Source organism: Choristoneura fumiferana, chromosome 6 (genome assembly GCF_025370935.1).
Source record: "Choristoneura fumiferana chromosome 6, NRCan_CFum_1, whole genome shotgun sequence".
In the NCBI taxonomy this organism is placed as follows: domain Eukaryota; kingdom Metazoa; phylum Arthropoda; class Insecta; order Lepidoptera; family Tortricidae; genus Choristoneura; species Choristoneura fumiferana.
In genome coordinates, this window is record NC_133477.1 from 1,301,895 (window position 1) to 1,321,555 (window position 19,661).

At 37.8% G+C, this 19,661-nt stretch overlaps 1 protein-coding gene across 1 annotated transcript; it reads right to left on the reverse strand.

The window, feature by feature from the left end:
• Window positions 1-387: 387 nt before the first annotated feature.
• On the reverse strand, window positions 388-15,345 carry LOC141428805 (uncharacterized). The gene is made up of 5 exons (XM_074088824.1): window positions 15,099-15,345; window positions 13,838-13,990; window positions 5,783-5,871; window positions 4,627-4,735; window positions 388-469 (listed from the first exon to the last, which is right to left on the reverse strand). Coding segments are annotated over exons 1-5 (423 nt in total). The 5' UTR covers window positions 15,100-15,345; the 3' UTR covers window positions 388-398.
• Window positions 15,346-19,661: the final 4,316 nt, after the last annotated feature.

Genomic DNA, 19,661 nt, shown 5'->3' on the forward strand with positions numbered 1-19,661 from the left:
TCATTTTTGATACTCCATGCAAATTGTAGTTTGAATTGTGTTCTGTTTGCAAAACAGAATAAGGTAGATACAGTCCTTTAATAAAACCAATTAAAACAATTAGTTTTTTTGTGAAAATAAAAAAACCAATGCTATCATTTTTGATACCATATGCATCTAAGGGTTAATAAACAATTGAAAACACACTACAGCCCAGTTTATAAAAAAAGTTTGAAAAACTAAGACACGATAAGACGACAAGACGACAAGAGTTTACATTGTTAGTAAGTTACATGTGATGGTAATAAATAAAAAAATAAGTGTTAATAGAATACAATATAATTTTTCAAGACGTTAGACAGTCATAAAACATAGTTATTTAAATGTACCTAAATAATCACTTAAATACTCCGCACGCTTTAACCTTTGATTTCTAGATAGTAGCTGAATACCACCAGGTGGAAGTAGCCGTCGATAACGACCACCGGAACTGCGGGAAAGAAAAACTATTTTTAAATAATTCAAAACACACAAATGACTACGCGCGACTTCGTCGCTATCGAGCGACTTACACACGCCGTGTGTCTAACGCCACCTGTCAGTGACCAAAAAAAATTCAGTGAGAGCTACTCTCACAGTTGCGGCAAACTTTGCTAGGCGCTTGGTGTAGCTGCACCTCCGGGGAGCTCGACGGGTCAATTTTCCACGTGAAATACAATAAATAATAATTTCAGCAAAAGCAAACGTTATAATCATCGACATACCTACCTTACGGCACATAGATGTCAATGGTTATAATATTTCTGGGTCCATATTGACTCGCATAAAATCGATCCTCCGATTTTTTATTCTTTTACCGATTTGTGTTCATAATCATCACTTGTGATAAATTTTAACGGACATGGAAATCTTGGCAAAAGTATGTACTTATGTTGTATGTATGTAAATACTTTATTGTACATAAAACACAAAAATAATACAAAAAGAAAACAAAAAAACAAAAGAGTACAAAGGCGAACAAAAGAAAAGAAAAGAAAAGTCGTATACAGCCAGCTCTAATGGCCGGTATCAGTTGTTTTGTTGGAACTCGGGACATTTTTAGGGTTTCGTAGTCGGGTGTAGTTAATGTACGACTTGTTAATGCACGCTTAATAATGCACGGCCTGATAATCCGTGCTTATGTGCACGAATTATCATGCCGTCCATTATCACCCCGTACCAAACTAGCAGGGAACCAATAATGTACGCGCAATAATGTACGACGTGATAATCCGAAGCATTGTCTTCCGATTATCATGCCTTACGATTTCCATGATGAAAAATAAAAAAAATACCTAATTAAGGGCGAGGGCGAGCGAGCGAGGCGGTAGCCAGGTAGTAGGTAAAATTTTGTACGCCCTGATAATGCGCGACCATGATATTGTATTCTGTTCTGTTCTGTTCTGTTCTGTTCTGTTCTGTTCTGTTCTGGTCGGAAGCAATAATGCTTCGGATTATCACGTCGTACATTATTGCGCGTACATTCCGAGTTGTACATTATTGTTTCCCCCGTAGTCAACTAGCAACCCTTATAGTTTCGCCATGTCTGTCCGTGTATCTGTCTGTCTGTCTGCCTGTCCTATCTATGGTGGGGTATCGTTAAACATTTCTTCTAAAAAAAACCATTAGGGGTTGCCAAGACAATTTTTCGATGCAGTGATCTGTTTGCGAAATTTTCAACTTTAAAGAGATTTTTTTTTTATTAAAATGCCTCCCTCTTCTAAAATCTAAAATGTTGGATGGAAAAATTTGAAAAATTTCCAAATGGTACGTAGTAAATATATCAAATTTACAAGTAAAATTATAGCGGCTAAGATTGCTTGACAATTATTAGTAGTTTAAGAGTAATAGCAGCCTTAGGTATAAAATAACCTAACCATAAAAATTTCATTTTTAATATAAGCTTTTTTACCTGACTGTAGTATTTTCTGACTGTACCTACTTGCATTGCCACCCAAACTACATTTGCATATCAAATTTTAAGTCAATGCCACTGATGTATTAAATTGGTCAATGCTATTAAACGTTGAAGAGTTCCATCCTGCGGAGACGATCCTGGCTGAGTTACCAGGATGTCACTACTAGATAAATAAATTAAAAAAAAAACAAATAAATATCATGGGACACTTGACACCAATTGACCTAGTCCCAAACTAAGCAAAGCTTGTACTATGGATACTAGGCAAGTTCTCTAACCAGTTCGTAGTCAGGTTCTCTAACCACTTGGCCATCCTCCAATGCTGCTCTGGGCCGTCATTATTGTATTGTTACGCGATTTACATAAGTATTCCAAATTTCAAGTCAATCTGACTACTGGAAGTTGATCAAATTTAACTTGCTCTATTACAGACAAACAGAGACAGACAGACAGACAACGGAACAGGTGAAACTAAATAAAAGCTTGTAAAAACTTGAAAGATTCCGTAAACAATACGAAATGTAGAAAAATATTACCAACTTGATTTTTTCGTAATGGCTACAGAACCCTATCCTGGGCGTGTCCGACACGCTCTTGGCCGGTTTTGTTTTGTGTCTAAAATAGCTTCTGTTATTTTCGGTGGGAAAAACACCTGTTGTTTTTTTTTAAAGAGAAAAGGCGGGGGAAAGCATAAAAAATATAGGAATAAAATTGTTGTTGTTTTTTAGAAAAATATGGCGCTGTCCATTGGAGGACAGTTTTGCCATTGTCTAGTAGGTTTTGCCGTTGTACGGTAAAAAAATTCTAGAAACGAAATATGAGACGTAATGGTGGATGAACGAAAATATGATCTGGAATAAAATTAAATGTCATTCATAATAATATGACAACAGGATCGCCAAGTGGTTAAATACCTGCTACGAAGCTTGAGGTCCTGGGTTCGATTTCCCTTTCGTGGCCGGGGCAGATATTTGTATGAATAATACGAATGTTTGTTCTCGGGTCTTGGGTGTTTATAATATGTATTTAAGTATGTATTTATCTGTACAAGTATGTTTATCCGTTGCCTGGGATCCATAGTACAAGCTTTGCTTAGTTTGGGATTAGGTCAATTGGTCAAAGTGTCCCATGATATTTATTTAATTTGAGGAAAAGTTTACTCTAGGTATATTTAATTCTTTCTCTCACCATATTTCGTTGGCCAAATAACGAAAATAATAAACAAATAATTTGCCAAGTAACGATTTCTTGTATAATAATGATGGTCAAATAATGTGTTTGTGAAATGATCAACTGGCGAAATGTGGTTACATAAGACAATTAAATAATAAATAAATAAATAAATATCATGGGACACTTGACACCAATTGACCTAGTACCAAACTAAGCAAAGCTTGTACTATAGACACTAGGCAACGGATAAACATACTTATATAGATACATACTTAAAATACATATTAAACATCCAAGACCCGAGAAGAAACATTCGTATTCTTCATACAAATATCTGCCCCGGCCGGGATTCGAACCTGGGACCTCAAGCTTCATAGTCAGGTTCTCTAACCACTTGGCCATCCGGTCGTCATTTATGATTAATTTATGATTATGAAACAAAATTGTGAAACGTTGTTAAATTAATATTTGTTGAAACTTTTGTTGCCAAATGATTGGATACCGACTAGACCTCTATATCCCCCTTAAGTTTATAACGTATTAAACTTTCGCGATTTTCACTCATAGTCAAAATTACGTTGTTAGTATTGTGTCGGTGTGATGGTGTGACCAATAAAAACCGGCCAAGAGCGTGTCGGACACGCCCAAAATAGGGTTCCGTAGCCATTATGATAAAAATAAGTAATATTTTTCTAAGGATTTCGTATTTTATACGGAATCTTCCAAGTTTAGGTATATTTTATACCTTAGGCTGTTATTTACTCATAAACTACTAATAATTCTCAAGCAAGCTTGAAAGTTTGATATATTTACTACCATCCTGAATTTCTTCAAATTTTTCCACCCACTGGTTTAGATTTTAGAGGGGGGGGGACGCTCGATTTTACTGAAAATTGCCACTTTAAAGTTGAATTTTTTGGCAAACAAATTACTGAATCGAAAAATCGTCTAAGCAAACCCCTAATGGTTTTAAAAAAACCTATCCAACGATACCCCACACTATAGGGTTCGATGAGAAAAAAAAATCACCCCCACATTACGTCTATCGGAGGTTTTAAAAATTTTTTTTTTTAATTTTTAACTGTATCGTTTTGTCGGCATAGTTTACTTATATATCCGTGCAAAATTACAGCGTTCTAGCATTGATAGTCTCTGAGCAAAGCCGCGGACGGACAGACAGACAGACAGCCATGGCGAAACTATAAGGGTTCCGTTTTTGCCATTTTGGCTCCGGAACCCTAAAATTGACCAAGTACGGGTTCCACGGCCGCTGTAATGTGGTCGAAACGTCGAGGTAAATATTACTCGTGTGGATTAGCGTAATAAGCCCCTTAAGTTAGCCGTGCTACTTACGGGACATGCAGGTATGCAAAACCTTAAATTAACTAAATAGAAGAAAACTAGGCTAGGTGGTCTTGTTCTGTCAAGTTGTGTTGTGTGTTGTTGTGTGTGTATGTGTCTTATCAGAATTCGAGACAGTGGTGGTGACTTGTTTGCTTCTGTTTAATTTTTCTCACCTATGATAATTAAATAAAATAGTTTCACTACTAGTAATATCTTCACTATATTCACAATCTCAATTAACACGGATAGTATAAGCCATGGCAGCAAGAACGATCCATTTTCCTGCGAACACACAAAATTTAAATCTTTCGTACCTACAGTCAACGTTATCCATACTAATATTATAAATGCGAAAGTGTGTTTGTGTGTTTGTCCGTCTTCCACGCCGTAACGGAGCGACGGATCGACGTGATTTTTGGCATAGAGATAGTTTATGGGCCCGAGAGTGACATAGGCTATTTTTTATCCCGGAAAAATGCACAGTCCCCGAAGGAGCAGCGCGCGATAACCGAATACTACCACGCGGGCGGAGGAATATTTCTTGAGTCAGCAATATTATAAACGTTCCGTTTCTTGCAGAATGTTCTTTACCTCTGCCTCTTTAGGTATTTTATAGGAAGACGTTTCTGTTTTTAACAAAATAGGAAAAAAAATATTGTATTTAAATTATTATATGAAAAATAGCAAAGTTGATCTCACTAATAGTCATTATAATTGCGAAATATTGTAAGTCTGTATGTTTGTTTGTTACCTACCACTTTACGACTTAACCACTGAACCGATTTAAGTGAAATTCGGTATACAGATAGTAAAAGTCCCGGGGAAGGACATAGAATAGTTTTTATCCCGGAAAAATGTACAGTTCCCGCGGGATAGCAATAAACGGATTCTACGTGAACGGAGTCGCGGTTAACAGTTAGTTAACGAATAATTGAAACCAATATTGTCGTCTTCGATATTTTAATTAGAATTAAGTTTAGACCGAATACTAAAAAATGAAATTTATTAAATGGCTTCCTATAGCGTGGACGCAGTTTTTTTTTCTGTATTAAGATTACAATTTAATAACACTTGTAATAGTTACGGTGAAAGACGGCAGACAGACACTGGTAATTTTATAAGGTTTTTTTTTAATCGGATGAAGTACAGTCAACGTCATAAATAAGTGATCACTTTTGTGCCTTGTCGCTTTCAGACGTTACATAATTTCGTATGACTTTTCATTCAAACATGACGTAAAAGTGACAAGGTACAAAAGTGATCACTTATTTATGACGTTGACTGTACCTTGGTAGAGAAACCAAGAATACTAAATTATGTTTTTCTTACCTTTAAAATTCCCTGGAATAGTAAAACGTCGGACAGTGCATAAAAAAGACTCAAGAGCACCCAAAAAAGGAGTAATAAATTTTTGATGGCTGAAAAATAAATTTACTTTTTAAATTAAGTACGTCATGCTCCCTGGAAACCCCATTGCCTGTTTTGTGATTTATTAAAACATAAATACATATGTATTACGCACATTGAGAATGAGACTGTCACTAAACAAAATATGTCAGCTTGCAAAATTGGGATGCACCAAAAAAAAAAATAACCTATAGTTTTTATTTTATTTTTGGAAAGAATAGGATTATTTAAGATACCATTTTTATTGTTTTTGAATTTGGATTAGTATTTAATTTTTTATAATTTTTTTACGAAATACGCTAGATGACGTCACAGCGAGACAGCCACGTTCTATTTGCCTAGAAAAATTCAGGTCGTACATAACATACCTAATCTGTGGCATTACAATTTGACAATAATTCAAGCACGGCTTCCTAAATTAACAATGATGAAAAATAGTTTTATTTATTTCTCTTCTTTTAGCTTCGATTATTCCTATGTCTGTTTAATGGTGTGATAGTAAATAGATATTTTTATTTAAATCTGTTATTTAAATTCTTTTGTATTTACTTGTAACGTAGTAATTTAATAATTTAATTTGTAAAAATATATTGGAAATACTCGTATACATTTCGGACTTTAAGATAAATGACAACTGCTTAAAGCCGGGTGCGCATCATGTGATTAAAGTTCTATCTTTGACACTCTTTGCTATTATAAGCAGGACAGCAACATTTCAAACTGTCAATTTGCTTAAGAGAAGACTTGCTTTACAACTGCCTTTGTGACGAGACACTGTAGGGGTCAAAGGAGGGGCATTACTTAAATTTTGTTTATTTAATTCAGTTTATCACATTTTTGGAATCTGATTTCTGAAAACGCTTCACAAAGCCTATTTCTCCAAATGGTTTTCGATTTATACATTAACATATAGTTGTAAAAAATTGGGACATCCCAATTAAACTATGCCTTAAAATTATTTCAGTGTCATTTTGAGCAATCTCTCTATGACTCTGTCATCTATGACAAATTTTGTTTTCTCAAAAATGATACGTAAAGTCGCCATTACATGTTCAAAAAGTCTTCAGTAAGTTAATAATACCGGACGGAGATCACAAGTCTCCAGTAAGTAGAGAGGTTTTGAATTCTGAATGCAGAAGTGTCCAGTAAGTAGGTACGATACAAATCTCATAACATGATTGTAATTTAAACTTTGAACTCCTTGTAAAATATGTCTTTTTTTTATAGGCAATACAAAGAGCCCCATCTTAACCTTACAATAAACGTATAATTGATTACAAATGTTATTATACCTTTAAATATGATTTTATTAGAATTTCTATTCTTTGAAAAATAAATGTGAACCGATTAGTTGTAAATTCATTTAATTGAACAAATATTTATTACAACTCTAAAGCTGGGTACTGACTAGGGTGCCAACCGTACTCTAAAACAGAGTATTGTACTCTATATCATATAGGCGTACTCTATAATCTAACACAAATAGCTAAAATACTCTTTTTCACACAATGTTTACTATACTAGTGCCAGTCATGTTATTTTATGCAAACTCATTATCATAACCAAAAAAGGCCGTACTTTATTTACCTCCTTTGAAATCAGATATACTCTATTTCCTGTAATAAAAGGTGGCAACCCTAGTACTGACCAACGTTACGAGGTGAAATGTACATTCGCATAGAGCATGTTACGCATTGAGCATGTTCGCTGTGTTCTCAAAATCTGCGTAATGTTGCTCGTCAAAACTTGTGCTCCATATTCGCCAGCCACTCTCAGTAAAGATGGCTGACTTGTTACAGCGTACTGACTGAACCGCGTAACAGTCAAAGGATTCGCCAAAAAACCGACAGCCGGGTGGAGCACTCAAAGCGAGCAACGAGCGGCTCGTTGCTCGCTGGTTTCCCTGTAACACTAAGTACTGACTGCACGAATGCTCGCTGTGCAACATGTTACATTACACCTCGTAACGTTGGTCAGTACCCACCTTAAGAGGTAGGCAGTATAAGGAACGCTTTTATTAAAAAAAAAACAAGAGCAGCGGCGTTCGTTTCGTGCAACGAGGTTGCATACTTTATTAAAAAACGGCCAAGAGCGTGTCGGACACGCCCAAAATAAACTTCTGTAGCCATTACAAAAAAATTAAGTAATATTTTTCTAAGGATTTCGTATTTTATACGGAATCTTCCAATCAATCATCCCAGCCTATATACGTCCCACTGCTGGGCACAGGCCTCCTCTCAGAACAAGAGGGCTTGGGCCATAGTTCCCACGCGGGCCCAGTGCGGATTGGGAACTTCACACGCACCATTGAATTGCTTCGCAGGTTTGTGCAGGTTTCCTCACGATGTTTTCGTGGTAAATTTCAAATGTAATTCCGCACATGAATTTTGACTAACTCAGAGGTGCAAGCTGAGGTTTGAACCCACGACCCTCTGCTTGAGAGGCGATAGGTTAAACCACTAGGCCACCACGGCTTCATTCATTCCGCATCCACATTGCGTACATTTTGCTTATGAGCTTAGAAGGCTCTGCTAACACTGCATCATCCCATCTGCTAACATCCCCTCGCAGGTAAAATTTTCAAAATTTCTGTTTATTTCTTATGAGTACCCAAATGCCAAGTTTCATAAATAACCATCGATTTATCTTCGATAATGGCAATCTTCTATTTAAACTTTCATCCCCTATTTCAACCCCTTAAAGCCTCTTTTTCGCGGTAAAAGATAGCCTTAGTTCTTACCCAAGGTCTATTCTATATCTGTACCAAATTTCATCAAAATCGGTTCAGCGGTTTAGGCGTGAAAGTGTAACAGACAGACAGACAGACAGAGTTACTTTCGCGTTTGTAATTTATAAAATAAAGTATGGATTAAGTGAACTTCTTATGCCCAAGAATGAGATCCTGATATTGATATATCAGGAGGTGTGCTGATATAAAGCGGAGGCCGAATTAGCAAAAAACAACTTGCTGCTGCCCAAATACTAAGAGAGATAAGTATATGAATTGTTATGAGAAATTTATCAAATGGAAACAATTTTTTGTTTTGTTTTTGAGAAAAGCACTATACAAGCTTCGACCAGTAATCGCCATCCTGGCCTCGTATCATTAATGGCCTCACCTACTTCTACTCGTCCAGGATGGCTTACGTACGTTACGTCTCTGCAGTAATGTACTATTATTGACAGTCTCATTCTCAAGGTGCGAGTTTGTTTTACTTAAGGGCAACACACACAGAAAGCGTGCGCGGGTCGGGTCGTGTCCGCCGCGTGAGCCGCGCGGTTCGTTGTATTGACACAGAGAGCGGGTCGGACCCGCGACGGGCCCGCAGCGGCTATCAATGTTGCCAGTTTAATGACTTATTCATAAAAAGTTAGAGCCTCCTTGAAGGCTCCTTGAAGGCCCGATGCTAAAAAACATGATTCATAAACGTCTGTTAGCGCTAATCAGTCGATCAAGGCTCTGCTAAAGTTAGAGGACCGTAGACCCTCCTTTATCTCCCTGCTAAGTCACAAAATGGCCGCCACAAGTTTGAACAGCTGACTTTGACAAGAGAAAAAAACCATACCGAAGATATTTATAGTGAAGGCAGGGCTACGCAAAGATTAAAAAAAAAAACTGGAAAATTTATTTTCAGGAATTTGTATTTAAAAATCCTCTAAATTAGCAACAATAAATTAACAATAAATATGAAAATAAAATAGGATGATTAACATGATTATGGCTTTTTACACAACATAAACATGCGGATCGGAAATGGCGGGAAAACAAACATCTCGCTTTTTATTTTTTATCCTGCTAATTTGCTGTCACTGCTGTCAATTTTTTTTTTTTAATTATCGATTAGGCCATTTTTTGTCTTTGATTTGTCAAGGTGGCCAACATAACGCGTCTAATCCGTCTATCAGCAGCTCAACAACTAGCAGACTGCTAGCAAGTGTTTATGAATCATACTTCTTGACAACCGTCTATTAAGCTTAATCAGTCTGCTAAGTAACAGACCGATCAAACCTCGATTAAGGTTTTTTTATGAATAAGGCTGTTAGTCCCTAGAAGTGACGACTTTTACTTAAATCTTAGCGACCGCAAAACAGTTTTGACGACAAAAATGGTTTACCTGGCGACTTTTGGAGTACAAATTAAAACAGTTCTAGAACCAATAATAGATACGACATTTTTGTCAACTCGACACAGAATTATACAGTGCCGCGAGATATATGTGGAAAACGACAAACGCGCTTGCGCACTAAGGTCAAACTTTATTTACTTACTTTAGCAAGGGGAAGTGGCGGGAAGCGACGATATAAACCAAACGTTACACGGAAATAATGTTTATTACTGAGAAGCGATTACAATAAGTAAGAGAAAGCCTATTACCCTAATAAAGACACTAAAACGTCTCAACGTAGGAGAGAGCGCATAGCGTGCAGTGTTAGGTCCCTAGAATTCGACACAGACACGATTGTTTCCTTGGACCTCATTATTCTGAATCTACCAAACGTTGGCGCGATTTAATTTGACCGGTGGCGCCATCTCTTGGCGCTTCGGGAAACACTGCGTGTGGTATCTGCCGATGATTGTCTAAACGGGGTTAACTAGCGTCATTTGTTGGCAGCGTAGTGAATGTGGTATTACAGTCTCCCCCTCTGTCCGCGAAGTCGCCTCGACGAGGGTGACAGAACTGTATTTCTATTGACGTGCTCTAGTTGGTGGTCTTCCACGTGGCCTAGTAGCAGCCGAAGTTGTTTTCTTACTGTTTTCTTGTTTCTTTGGCCTGCCTCTCTTTCTAATGGGAAGCGTGGGTTCTGGTATGGCAACACCTTGGGGTCGGTATCGAAACAATGCTGAAGCGTGATAAATGCCAACAGGCGTTTTCGTGTTCGGATTTGCGATTTCAAATGAGCTGGGGCCGTGTCGGCGTACAATCGTGTAAGGGCCATCGCGTCGAGGAGCCAGCTTTGCGCTTAACCCTTTGGTGGCTTTACTCAGTACGTGAGTGTTGACCAAAACTAGGCCTCCTGGTTGATAATCAGGGCAAGGTCGTCTCTTCTTATCCACATATTCCTTCCTTTTCTCTTCTTTTTCATTCTGTATCTCCCTAGCTCTATTTAATGTGTTCGCCGTCATGAGCAAGCGTGGAGTCACTTCTTTGATAAAGCTGTCATTCTCCACTATTTCTCGAAGATCATGGTTCACGTCGTCCGGTGTTCTCAACTCACGTCCGAACGTTAGGTACGCGGGTGTGTAACCAGTCGAGCAAGACTTGGCTGTGTTCATTGCGAAGCGGATACTGGGCAACTTCTCTGCCCATGTTAGATGGTTGTCTCCAACTAGGATAGCCAACTGAGTCTTCATATCCCGGTTATTTCGTTCGCACGGGCTAGTCTCAGGATCGATCGATTTCCATGGGAGTGTATTTAACTTTTACGTAGCGTATCTGTATAAGTAACTGAGGGTTTATTTAAGGTTAACAGAGTTTTAAATTACTACCTACACTAAACTTGTTTTTTCCTTTTTAGTTTTAATCTAAAGTTTTTAAGGCAATCAGGTTTTTGTTTTTAATTTGGACTTCAAGAAAATATTCAGGCTCTGCTTTCACCAGAGATGCGCGAGGATGTTGCGAGGAATGTGGTTTTCATGATCAATGAAAACGCTACATTTACCTCGCCTCGCTCCACTCAGCTGTTTCCACCAGTGATGTGCTGTCTGAGCGAAGAATGAAGCGCTTCTATTAGTTTGTGTAAAACACATTCCTCTTAATACGTCCTCGCACATCTTTGGTGGCAACCCAACCATACTATGCTAGAATACACCATAACTGTCAATAGACGTTTCGCGTATGTTACTGCGGCTGCGGCCCTGTTACAGGGTTGCCAACTATACTGTTAAAAACAGTATTATACTGTTTTTCACTAAATTATACTTTTTACTGCTAAAATAAAGTAAGGTATCACCGCGGCAATTTAAAATACGCATTTTATAATCAAACCGATAGAAGATTAAAAAATATATTTTACACGATAAAAGCTTATTTAGTCGACTCACGGATCTATGACCGCTAGTGTATGTGAATGAATCAAAGATCTCCCAATTCGTGATTTTCCGAAATGGTACCGACGGAAGAGGATTTGCCATACTAACGCGTGACACACATACAAGCAGACTAGAATCTTATTTAGTGTTTTACAAAATAGTTATGGCAATTGAACTAATGTTATGGTTTTTAATGGCTTTTTATAGTTTTTTGAACGAGTTCTGAATACTTTTTGTATATATTTTGGCCCGGAAATACGATTAAAATGGAAAACAAAATACAGCGGCGATAGAAGCCATTTTTAACTGGTGATTGTAATACCGTGGTATACCACGGTAATAGTTAAAGTGGTGATTTTGGTTCTTCATGCTATATTTTTGGTATAAATTATCGTTTATATAATTTGTTACAGTTATTCCAATCTTGATCTATTCACGCTTTTGAAAAACTATTTCCGTGGTATGAAAAGTATTAACAAACTCTTAATTTTTAACAAAAACTTCAATACTGAATTTGTAGTTTCTATAGAAACCGTTATTTTGGCAAGTTGTTTAAATATTGCGATGAAATTTTATATTTACTTACCAGTTATGTAATTTTGGTTACATGCCAAGGATGTAATAAGTATTTTTGATTTGTAATGCAAACACAACTCTATCCTATTGTTTGTATGGGTCGGAATTAGATTTTACAATACTCCAAATTAAGCCAATTAACGATGGTATGATCGCATAACCCTCGGTAATAGAATGTATGGGAATCTATTACCGACCCATTCAATTGTCTTTGGGTCGGTAATAGGGTTCTTAAAGAAGTACCTATTACCGAGTGACATTTTATTTTTCTGTTAAAATAATTCACATTTAGGGTACCGTAAGTGCAGATTTTTTTGATAAAGTTGTGACTTTTACTCAGCATGCATACATCAAACTATTACTGGTGGCATAAGCATAAAAAAATACAGTGGGCTGCATACACTATTCGAATCATACTTTCGTTTTTTTATTTAGTTTTCTCAAAAACAAATTGGTGTACAATATAATATTCAGAACCAAAGCCATTATCTTTTTTTAACCCCTCGGTATTAACAAGGACCATATATGGTTCTTGGTATTAAGTTCCAAATCATGAGTCGGGTTCCTTTTACCGATGGTAGAAAATTGCTGATTTTATACCCTCGGTAATAGAATCTCAATTCGCGGTAATAGAATCACATCACAGCCTGTCCATTACCACGGTAATAGAAGATTTGGGTATTTTGATTTCAATAATTATTTTATCAAATAAATAAAAAATTCAATAAACGCTCTTAAATAAAAAAATAATTCTCGTTTGTAAAGGAGCTTTGATACCCTTAATTTTTGGGACTCATTTGAAAACTTCCATAAGTACCACGGTAATAGGCGCCGTTACCTTATGTAAAATACTGTTTTCAGCATCAGCACTGCATTTCAGCACACGCTAAGTCAGTAAGGCATAGTCACAATAGTGGTGGTTCCGAACGAATTTGCCAATGTAAATTTAAGAAACATTTACTTCCTTAATTATCTTAATTTTAGTTTTGATTCTGATGAGGTCTGTGAGGCTTTTCACCTTTTAACTGCCAATACGTTTTCATTCGTACGTGCTCGTATCGCCACCTACACTGAAGCTATATGACATTTTGTCTTAATTATAAGACTGCGGCGAAATGAGCTGGATAATTTGTGTCTTATAATTCAGACAATGGCGGTTAAAGGGTTAAAAATGAAACTAAATTGATAAGTTGTGCGAGAAGCACCTAAAAATTTATCTTTAAAACATGAAAAGATGAAAATACTGTTAATTTTTCTAAAACACTGTTAAATGTACTTTATTTCTCGTAAAAAAAGTTGGCAACCTACAGCCTACTTTTTTGTCGTGCGATTAGAATAACTGTTTGAATAATGCTGTTGCTCCAACTTACGAGTGCGTGCACCTTTTGGCTCATAGTGATCGTCCCCTAGCGACATATAACTAACAGCCAATATCTGACTTATCACCACTTTCGATAGTGCCAATATTGATATCAAAAGAGATGCCTTTCTTAGTTCCACGGTTCCGCAGCAATTCGTTAGCACTGCAATATATATAAGTTATGTTATGATCAGACTTAATTAGAGATATCTTATTTAAACAGTACTCCTTTTACCCACAGTCTCGCTAGATTAAAACACGAGCATTTCAAAAGGGGAACTATATTTATTTGTCACTAAACTGCGATACCCTTATTATTATATATATCCCTAAGAAATATATTGGTCATCAAATTAATCGAATCTGTCTCTAAGTATGAGTCATCAGATTAATGTAAACCTGTATCCTAATAGTTAAATTCATATTGCAAGCTTGGGAGGAATCACATGACGCGATAGGTGTATTCTGCGACCTTTCGAAAGCTTTTGATTGTGTGGATCATGATACTTATATTTGCAAGTTACATTTTTATGGAATTCGTGGCTTTAGAAATCATTAAATGTTACCTCACACAAAGAAAACAAAAGGTAGCGATTAACGGAACGGTATCGGAGGAATCTGTGGTCGAAATCCGAGTGCCTCAAGGATTCATTCTTGCCCCATTCCTGTATCTTATTTATGTAAATGACCTAATTAAGATTACTTTTTGGAGTTTTTTTATTTTTTATTTCAAATCCAAATTTTGTTACTTTTACGGTCATCCCGTAAAACCCATATCGAAAATACAAACTGAAACATAGATGCACAGAAAAACCAAAAAAAGAGACCAGCGTTAGGAATCGAACCCAGGTCCTCGGCATTCCGTGCCACGTTCTATATCACTACACCACCACTGGACAGGGGTACAGACACGAATTTCTCCTATGCACCACATATCTCAGCTTGTTTGTTTTTTATTTAGTCACTTAAGCAGCGACCGATTTTAGCTAGAAAACCTGATTTCAATAAAAAAACGTCCCTTGGAAAAAAAAACTACAGCTAGCCATATCTTGAAGTTTGGAATGGATCGTGCTGGGATCATTTTATTACTCGTATTTAAAATAAAAACTCCGCTTAAGCAATTGAAATATGTAGAAAATGATTTGTTCCATTTTGAGAACGGCTTGTACCGGTTTTCGTTGCAATACATGGACTGCTTAGAATATAATCATTCGTTGTGGCTTCGCGGTGACCGCTAACGGCTTTGTAAAACGTCTGTACTCTGTACGTACTTGTGGCGGCGCTGGCTTTGCTGCAGACTCATAAACAAAGATTCCCCAGAACTGCTCCTGCAGTGCGCTTCAACTAGTCCAAGGTGTGAGTAATTATAGCCAGGTTTTTTCTTTCATGTATCCAAATGTTTAATGGATGATTTGACGGATTGTTCTCGATCGATTTTATTAAATTTTATTAAGAATTTAGCTGTGGCCAAGCTGTGACCAATATAACACAGACTACTAAGAGATACTAACGTATCAATATAAGGCCATCAATCATCAGTCATTGACAGTGACTGTGACAGTTCAAACTTGGTCAAAGAGTATTAGTACCTATTACTGCATTCATTTATTCATCTTTTGTCGGTCATCGTTCATCCACCATTACCTCTCATATTTCGTTTTCTAGAATTTTTTTACCGTACAACGGCAAAAACTACTAGACACTGGCAAAATTGTCCTCCAATGGACAGAGCCAAATTTTTTTTAAAGAAACAACAACAACAACAACCTATTACTGCATTTTTATCCCGTCAGAGTGCAGCACTAGCACAAACCATATGTTTATGGTTTATGTTTAATTGAGTATCTTAAATGTTCGTAGGATGCCGTAATATCATATTCATCATCATCATCCCAGCCTATATACGTCCCACTGCTGGGCACAGGCCTCCTCTCAGAACAAGAGGGCTTGGGCCGTAGTTCCCACGCGGGCCCAGTGCGGATTGGGAACTTCACACGCACCATTGAATTGCTTCGCAGGTTTGTGCAGGTTTCCTCACGATGTTTTTCCTTCACCGCAAAGCTCGTGGTAAATTTGAAATGTAATTCCGCACATGAATTTCGAAAAACTCAGAGGTGCGAGCCGGGGTTTGAACCCATATCATATTATTTCAATTAAATTTTTGGAAATATAGCTCTATCGCTACTATCGATGTACCTAAATATCTTTAATTTTGTTACTTATAAATATGTCATGATTTCTATAGGTTAATACTCTTTGGTCATGATCCGTCATGGCGACAAAATATAAAGAGAACTGATTTTTTTTTCGCGCTGTCATCGTTCATCCACCATTACGTCCGGAGATTACGTCTCATATTTCGTTTCTAGAATTTTTTTACCGTACAACGTGTCAAAAACAATATTTTACTTTTTATTTTCTAATTTCGACGTCATAGCAACACATTGTTATTTAAGTCAATTATTCTGTATATTTCTATCTTCAATATTGTATCTATATATATAAAAGAACAAACTGACTGACTGACTGACTGACTGACTGACTGACTTATAGATCAACGCACAACCCAAACCGCTGGGCCTAGAAACTTGAAATTTGGAATATATGTTCTTCAATAGGTGTAGACGCGCACTAAGAAAGGATTTTTCGAAATTCCCACGGGATAGGGAATAAATGGGATTTCTATTTTCACTTCGAAGTGGCCCTATATCCGTAACTATAATTATTAGAAACTTCAAATTTGGCATGCATGTAGGTAATACTAACTGCTAAAAACTATTTTCAGAATTGTCCGAATTTCCCACGGGAAAATGAATAAATGGGATTTATATTTTCACTTCCAATTAATAACCCTATTTCCGTAACTATAATTATTAGAGACTTTAAATTTGCCATGCGAGTAGGTAATACTAACAGTTAAAAATATTTTTCAGAATTTATCCAAATTCCCACGGGATAGGGAATAAATGGGATTTCTATTTTCGCTTCAAAGTGGCCCTAACTCCGTAAATATCAGTATTAGAGACTTCAAATTTGGCACGCACAAGGTAAACTAATAAAATTAGGGACTGGAGTTTGGCAAACTGATGTACTAAATCTGGTAACAATACAATAATTTAGCAGTGACATCCTGCTCATCCTGGCCAAGATCGTCTCCGTAGAAGGGAACTCCTCAAAAGTTGATGGCACACAAAAAAGACATTTATATAATTGTTAAATTTCAATGACAATGCGTTTATATTGATATATACACCACCTGATGCTGCAACCAGGGTCATCTGCTGATGACGGAATTCCTCAGGGCTGATAGCACAGATACGAAATTTAACATGTACGTTCAACGAACTGACACAATTACTTTGCTCACCCGCGAGTCCCGCGACCTTTATGATGCTACTTTTATGCATGAAATGTGTCCATGCAATCCCTTCACCTCCATTCTGTAAGGACACGCACAAATCACACAAATCCATCTATCACCACCACCACATTGTACTGACAAGTTTCGAACTCAACCAGAGCTCATCTTCAGAGCAACACAACCGTTCAGCATGCCACAGTGTGAAATTTGGCAAAGATGGATCTAAAGTACTTAATACAGAGGTGCACTAGGTAAAGATTTTTAGAACACTCAACTTTGTTTGTTTCTTTGTCTGTTGGGTTCTCTGAAAGTACTGAGCTGATTAAAATAATTATTTTACCAATAAAAAGCTACACTATCTCTGATTGTCATGGACTCCTTTTTTTAATAAGTGAATTCAATTCGGGCAGATTTTAAAAATTCTTTCAGTAATAAAAAGCTACAATGGTCTCTCATCGACAAAATAAGAATATTAACATAGATCATAACAGTAATTCACGTCCCGCGGGAACTTTACAATTTCTCGGGATATAATCCTATATTGTGTATGAAGTCGCGGGTAAAAGAAACGCGTAGCACTTTAACGTTTTCTAAAATTCCACCCCTGGATCAGCAAAACAGGGTTTTAAAGTTGTTACGAATTATTATTAAGTATGTAGGCTGATTTTTGAATTCCATAATTTGCACCATCTGTCTAAAACAACGTCTGTATGTAAAAACAACAACCACCCCACAAGGGTACCGGAGCACATACGCAGTATGAGGAAACAGGACGACAAGGGGTCTGCTGTGGCCGAGCACTCAATGAACTCGGATTCGACGCACTATATCAGATTTGATAAGGTATCTGTACTTGCGAGAGAGAAATTTTTCATTCCGCGGAAAGTACGTGAAGCCATCGAGATTAGTCGTCGGCCGAATTTCAACCGGGATAGTGGTTGGACGGTACCTCCGAGTTGGAAAACGGTGTTAAATACTCGTGCTGCGTCATCGGTGTGTGTGAACGTACCTTTACAGAGCGATGTTGTTAGTGTTGTTTGCTACCCTACATTTGACAGTTGTAATGATGATGAAAACGCGGGTAGTTGTGTGCCGGAGTCAGTTTCGTCGGGTAGTCGCGCGAGCAGAGCGGCGGCGCGCAGTGCGCGTGTTGCAGCAGCCGCTGAGTCGCGTTGCTCCGAAGACGAAGGGCTACGGATTAGCCCGAAACATGTCGAGCTAAACTCGATTTAAGACGTGAGTTATCCGGGTCATTATATTTAATATGAGTGAGTCTCACGGTAGTTTCATGTTCAAAACGTCTGTATGTATTTGTATTTCCACGTGATCCTCCGAAAAATCAATCAAAACACGAAAAAAGGATCGCAGAAAGTAAATGTATGTTACCCCAAATTTAACGCGAGCAAAGCCGCGTGCAAAAGCTAGTCATTAATATAGCATGTCTACCCTACATGTTTGGAAGATGATTATTACCTGAATGGCCATAGTCGGGATACGGCCTTTCCTTTCGAAAAACCCTAATATCTCTTAAAACCGGGACATAACAGTGGCGACGAGTTGAAATTTGATCAATACATTCAGTGCGGTACAATAAGTGATTGTCGAAATTATGTCGAGTTTTGGTAGTGTTCCGATATTTGACTGCAAGTCTGACGAGTGGGTGCATAAGGCACAATTATCAAACCTAAGATGAGTGATTGGTCTCGCACGAGACCAATCATTCATCTAAGTATCAAACTTTTTCTTAACGAATGGAATCGACGATACTTCCGATGAGTCGGCTGGTAAACGGCGAGCGATTTTTCTAAATTGCATATCACAAGAATCTTATCGACTCTCGCGAGATTTACTTTACCTTCTCACGCCAGAAGAAACCAACTACATCGTATCTACACTATACCCATTTCCAACCAAAAAAATGTGTTTACGCAGAGCGACAAAAGTTCTATTCAGCTAATAAGGAAACTCATGAGTCATTGGCCGAGTTCACGGCACGGCTACGGGGATTAGCTTCGGATTGCAGTTTCGGCACGGCACTCGAGATGTGCCTGACTGACAGATTTGTATTAGGCGTAGACTCCCCAGCTGTTCGTGAAAAACTGTTTCGCGAGAAGGCGGACAAGTTGAACTTGTCAACGGCATTAGAATTAGCATGTGCCGTGGAGAGTGCTCGACTAGTGCTAGCTGGGAGTGAAACGTGTCCTAGTGGAGCGGCAGCGGCGGTGAAGGCCGAGCCCCTGCTGTATGCCGCGGGCGGCCGCAACGGCAGGCGCGCGGCACGGCGGCCCGCGGGGGCGCCGCGCAGTGCTCCGTGTGCGGCGGCAGGTCGCATGCCGCCGCCGATTGCGGTTATCGTCATTTAAATTGTGATAATTGTGGAGTTAAAGGACATTAAAAAAAATGTGTACAAGTAAAAGTACTTACTTCAAAATAAACGCACAATAAATCTTTCAATAAAAAAAGGAGCAAGGAT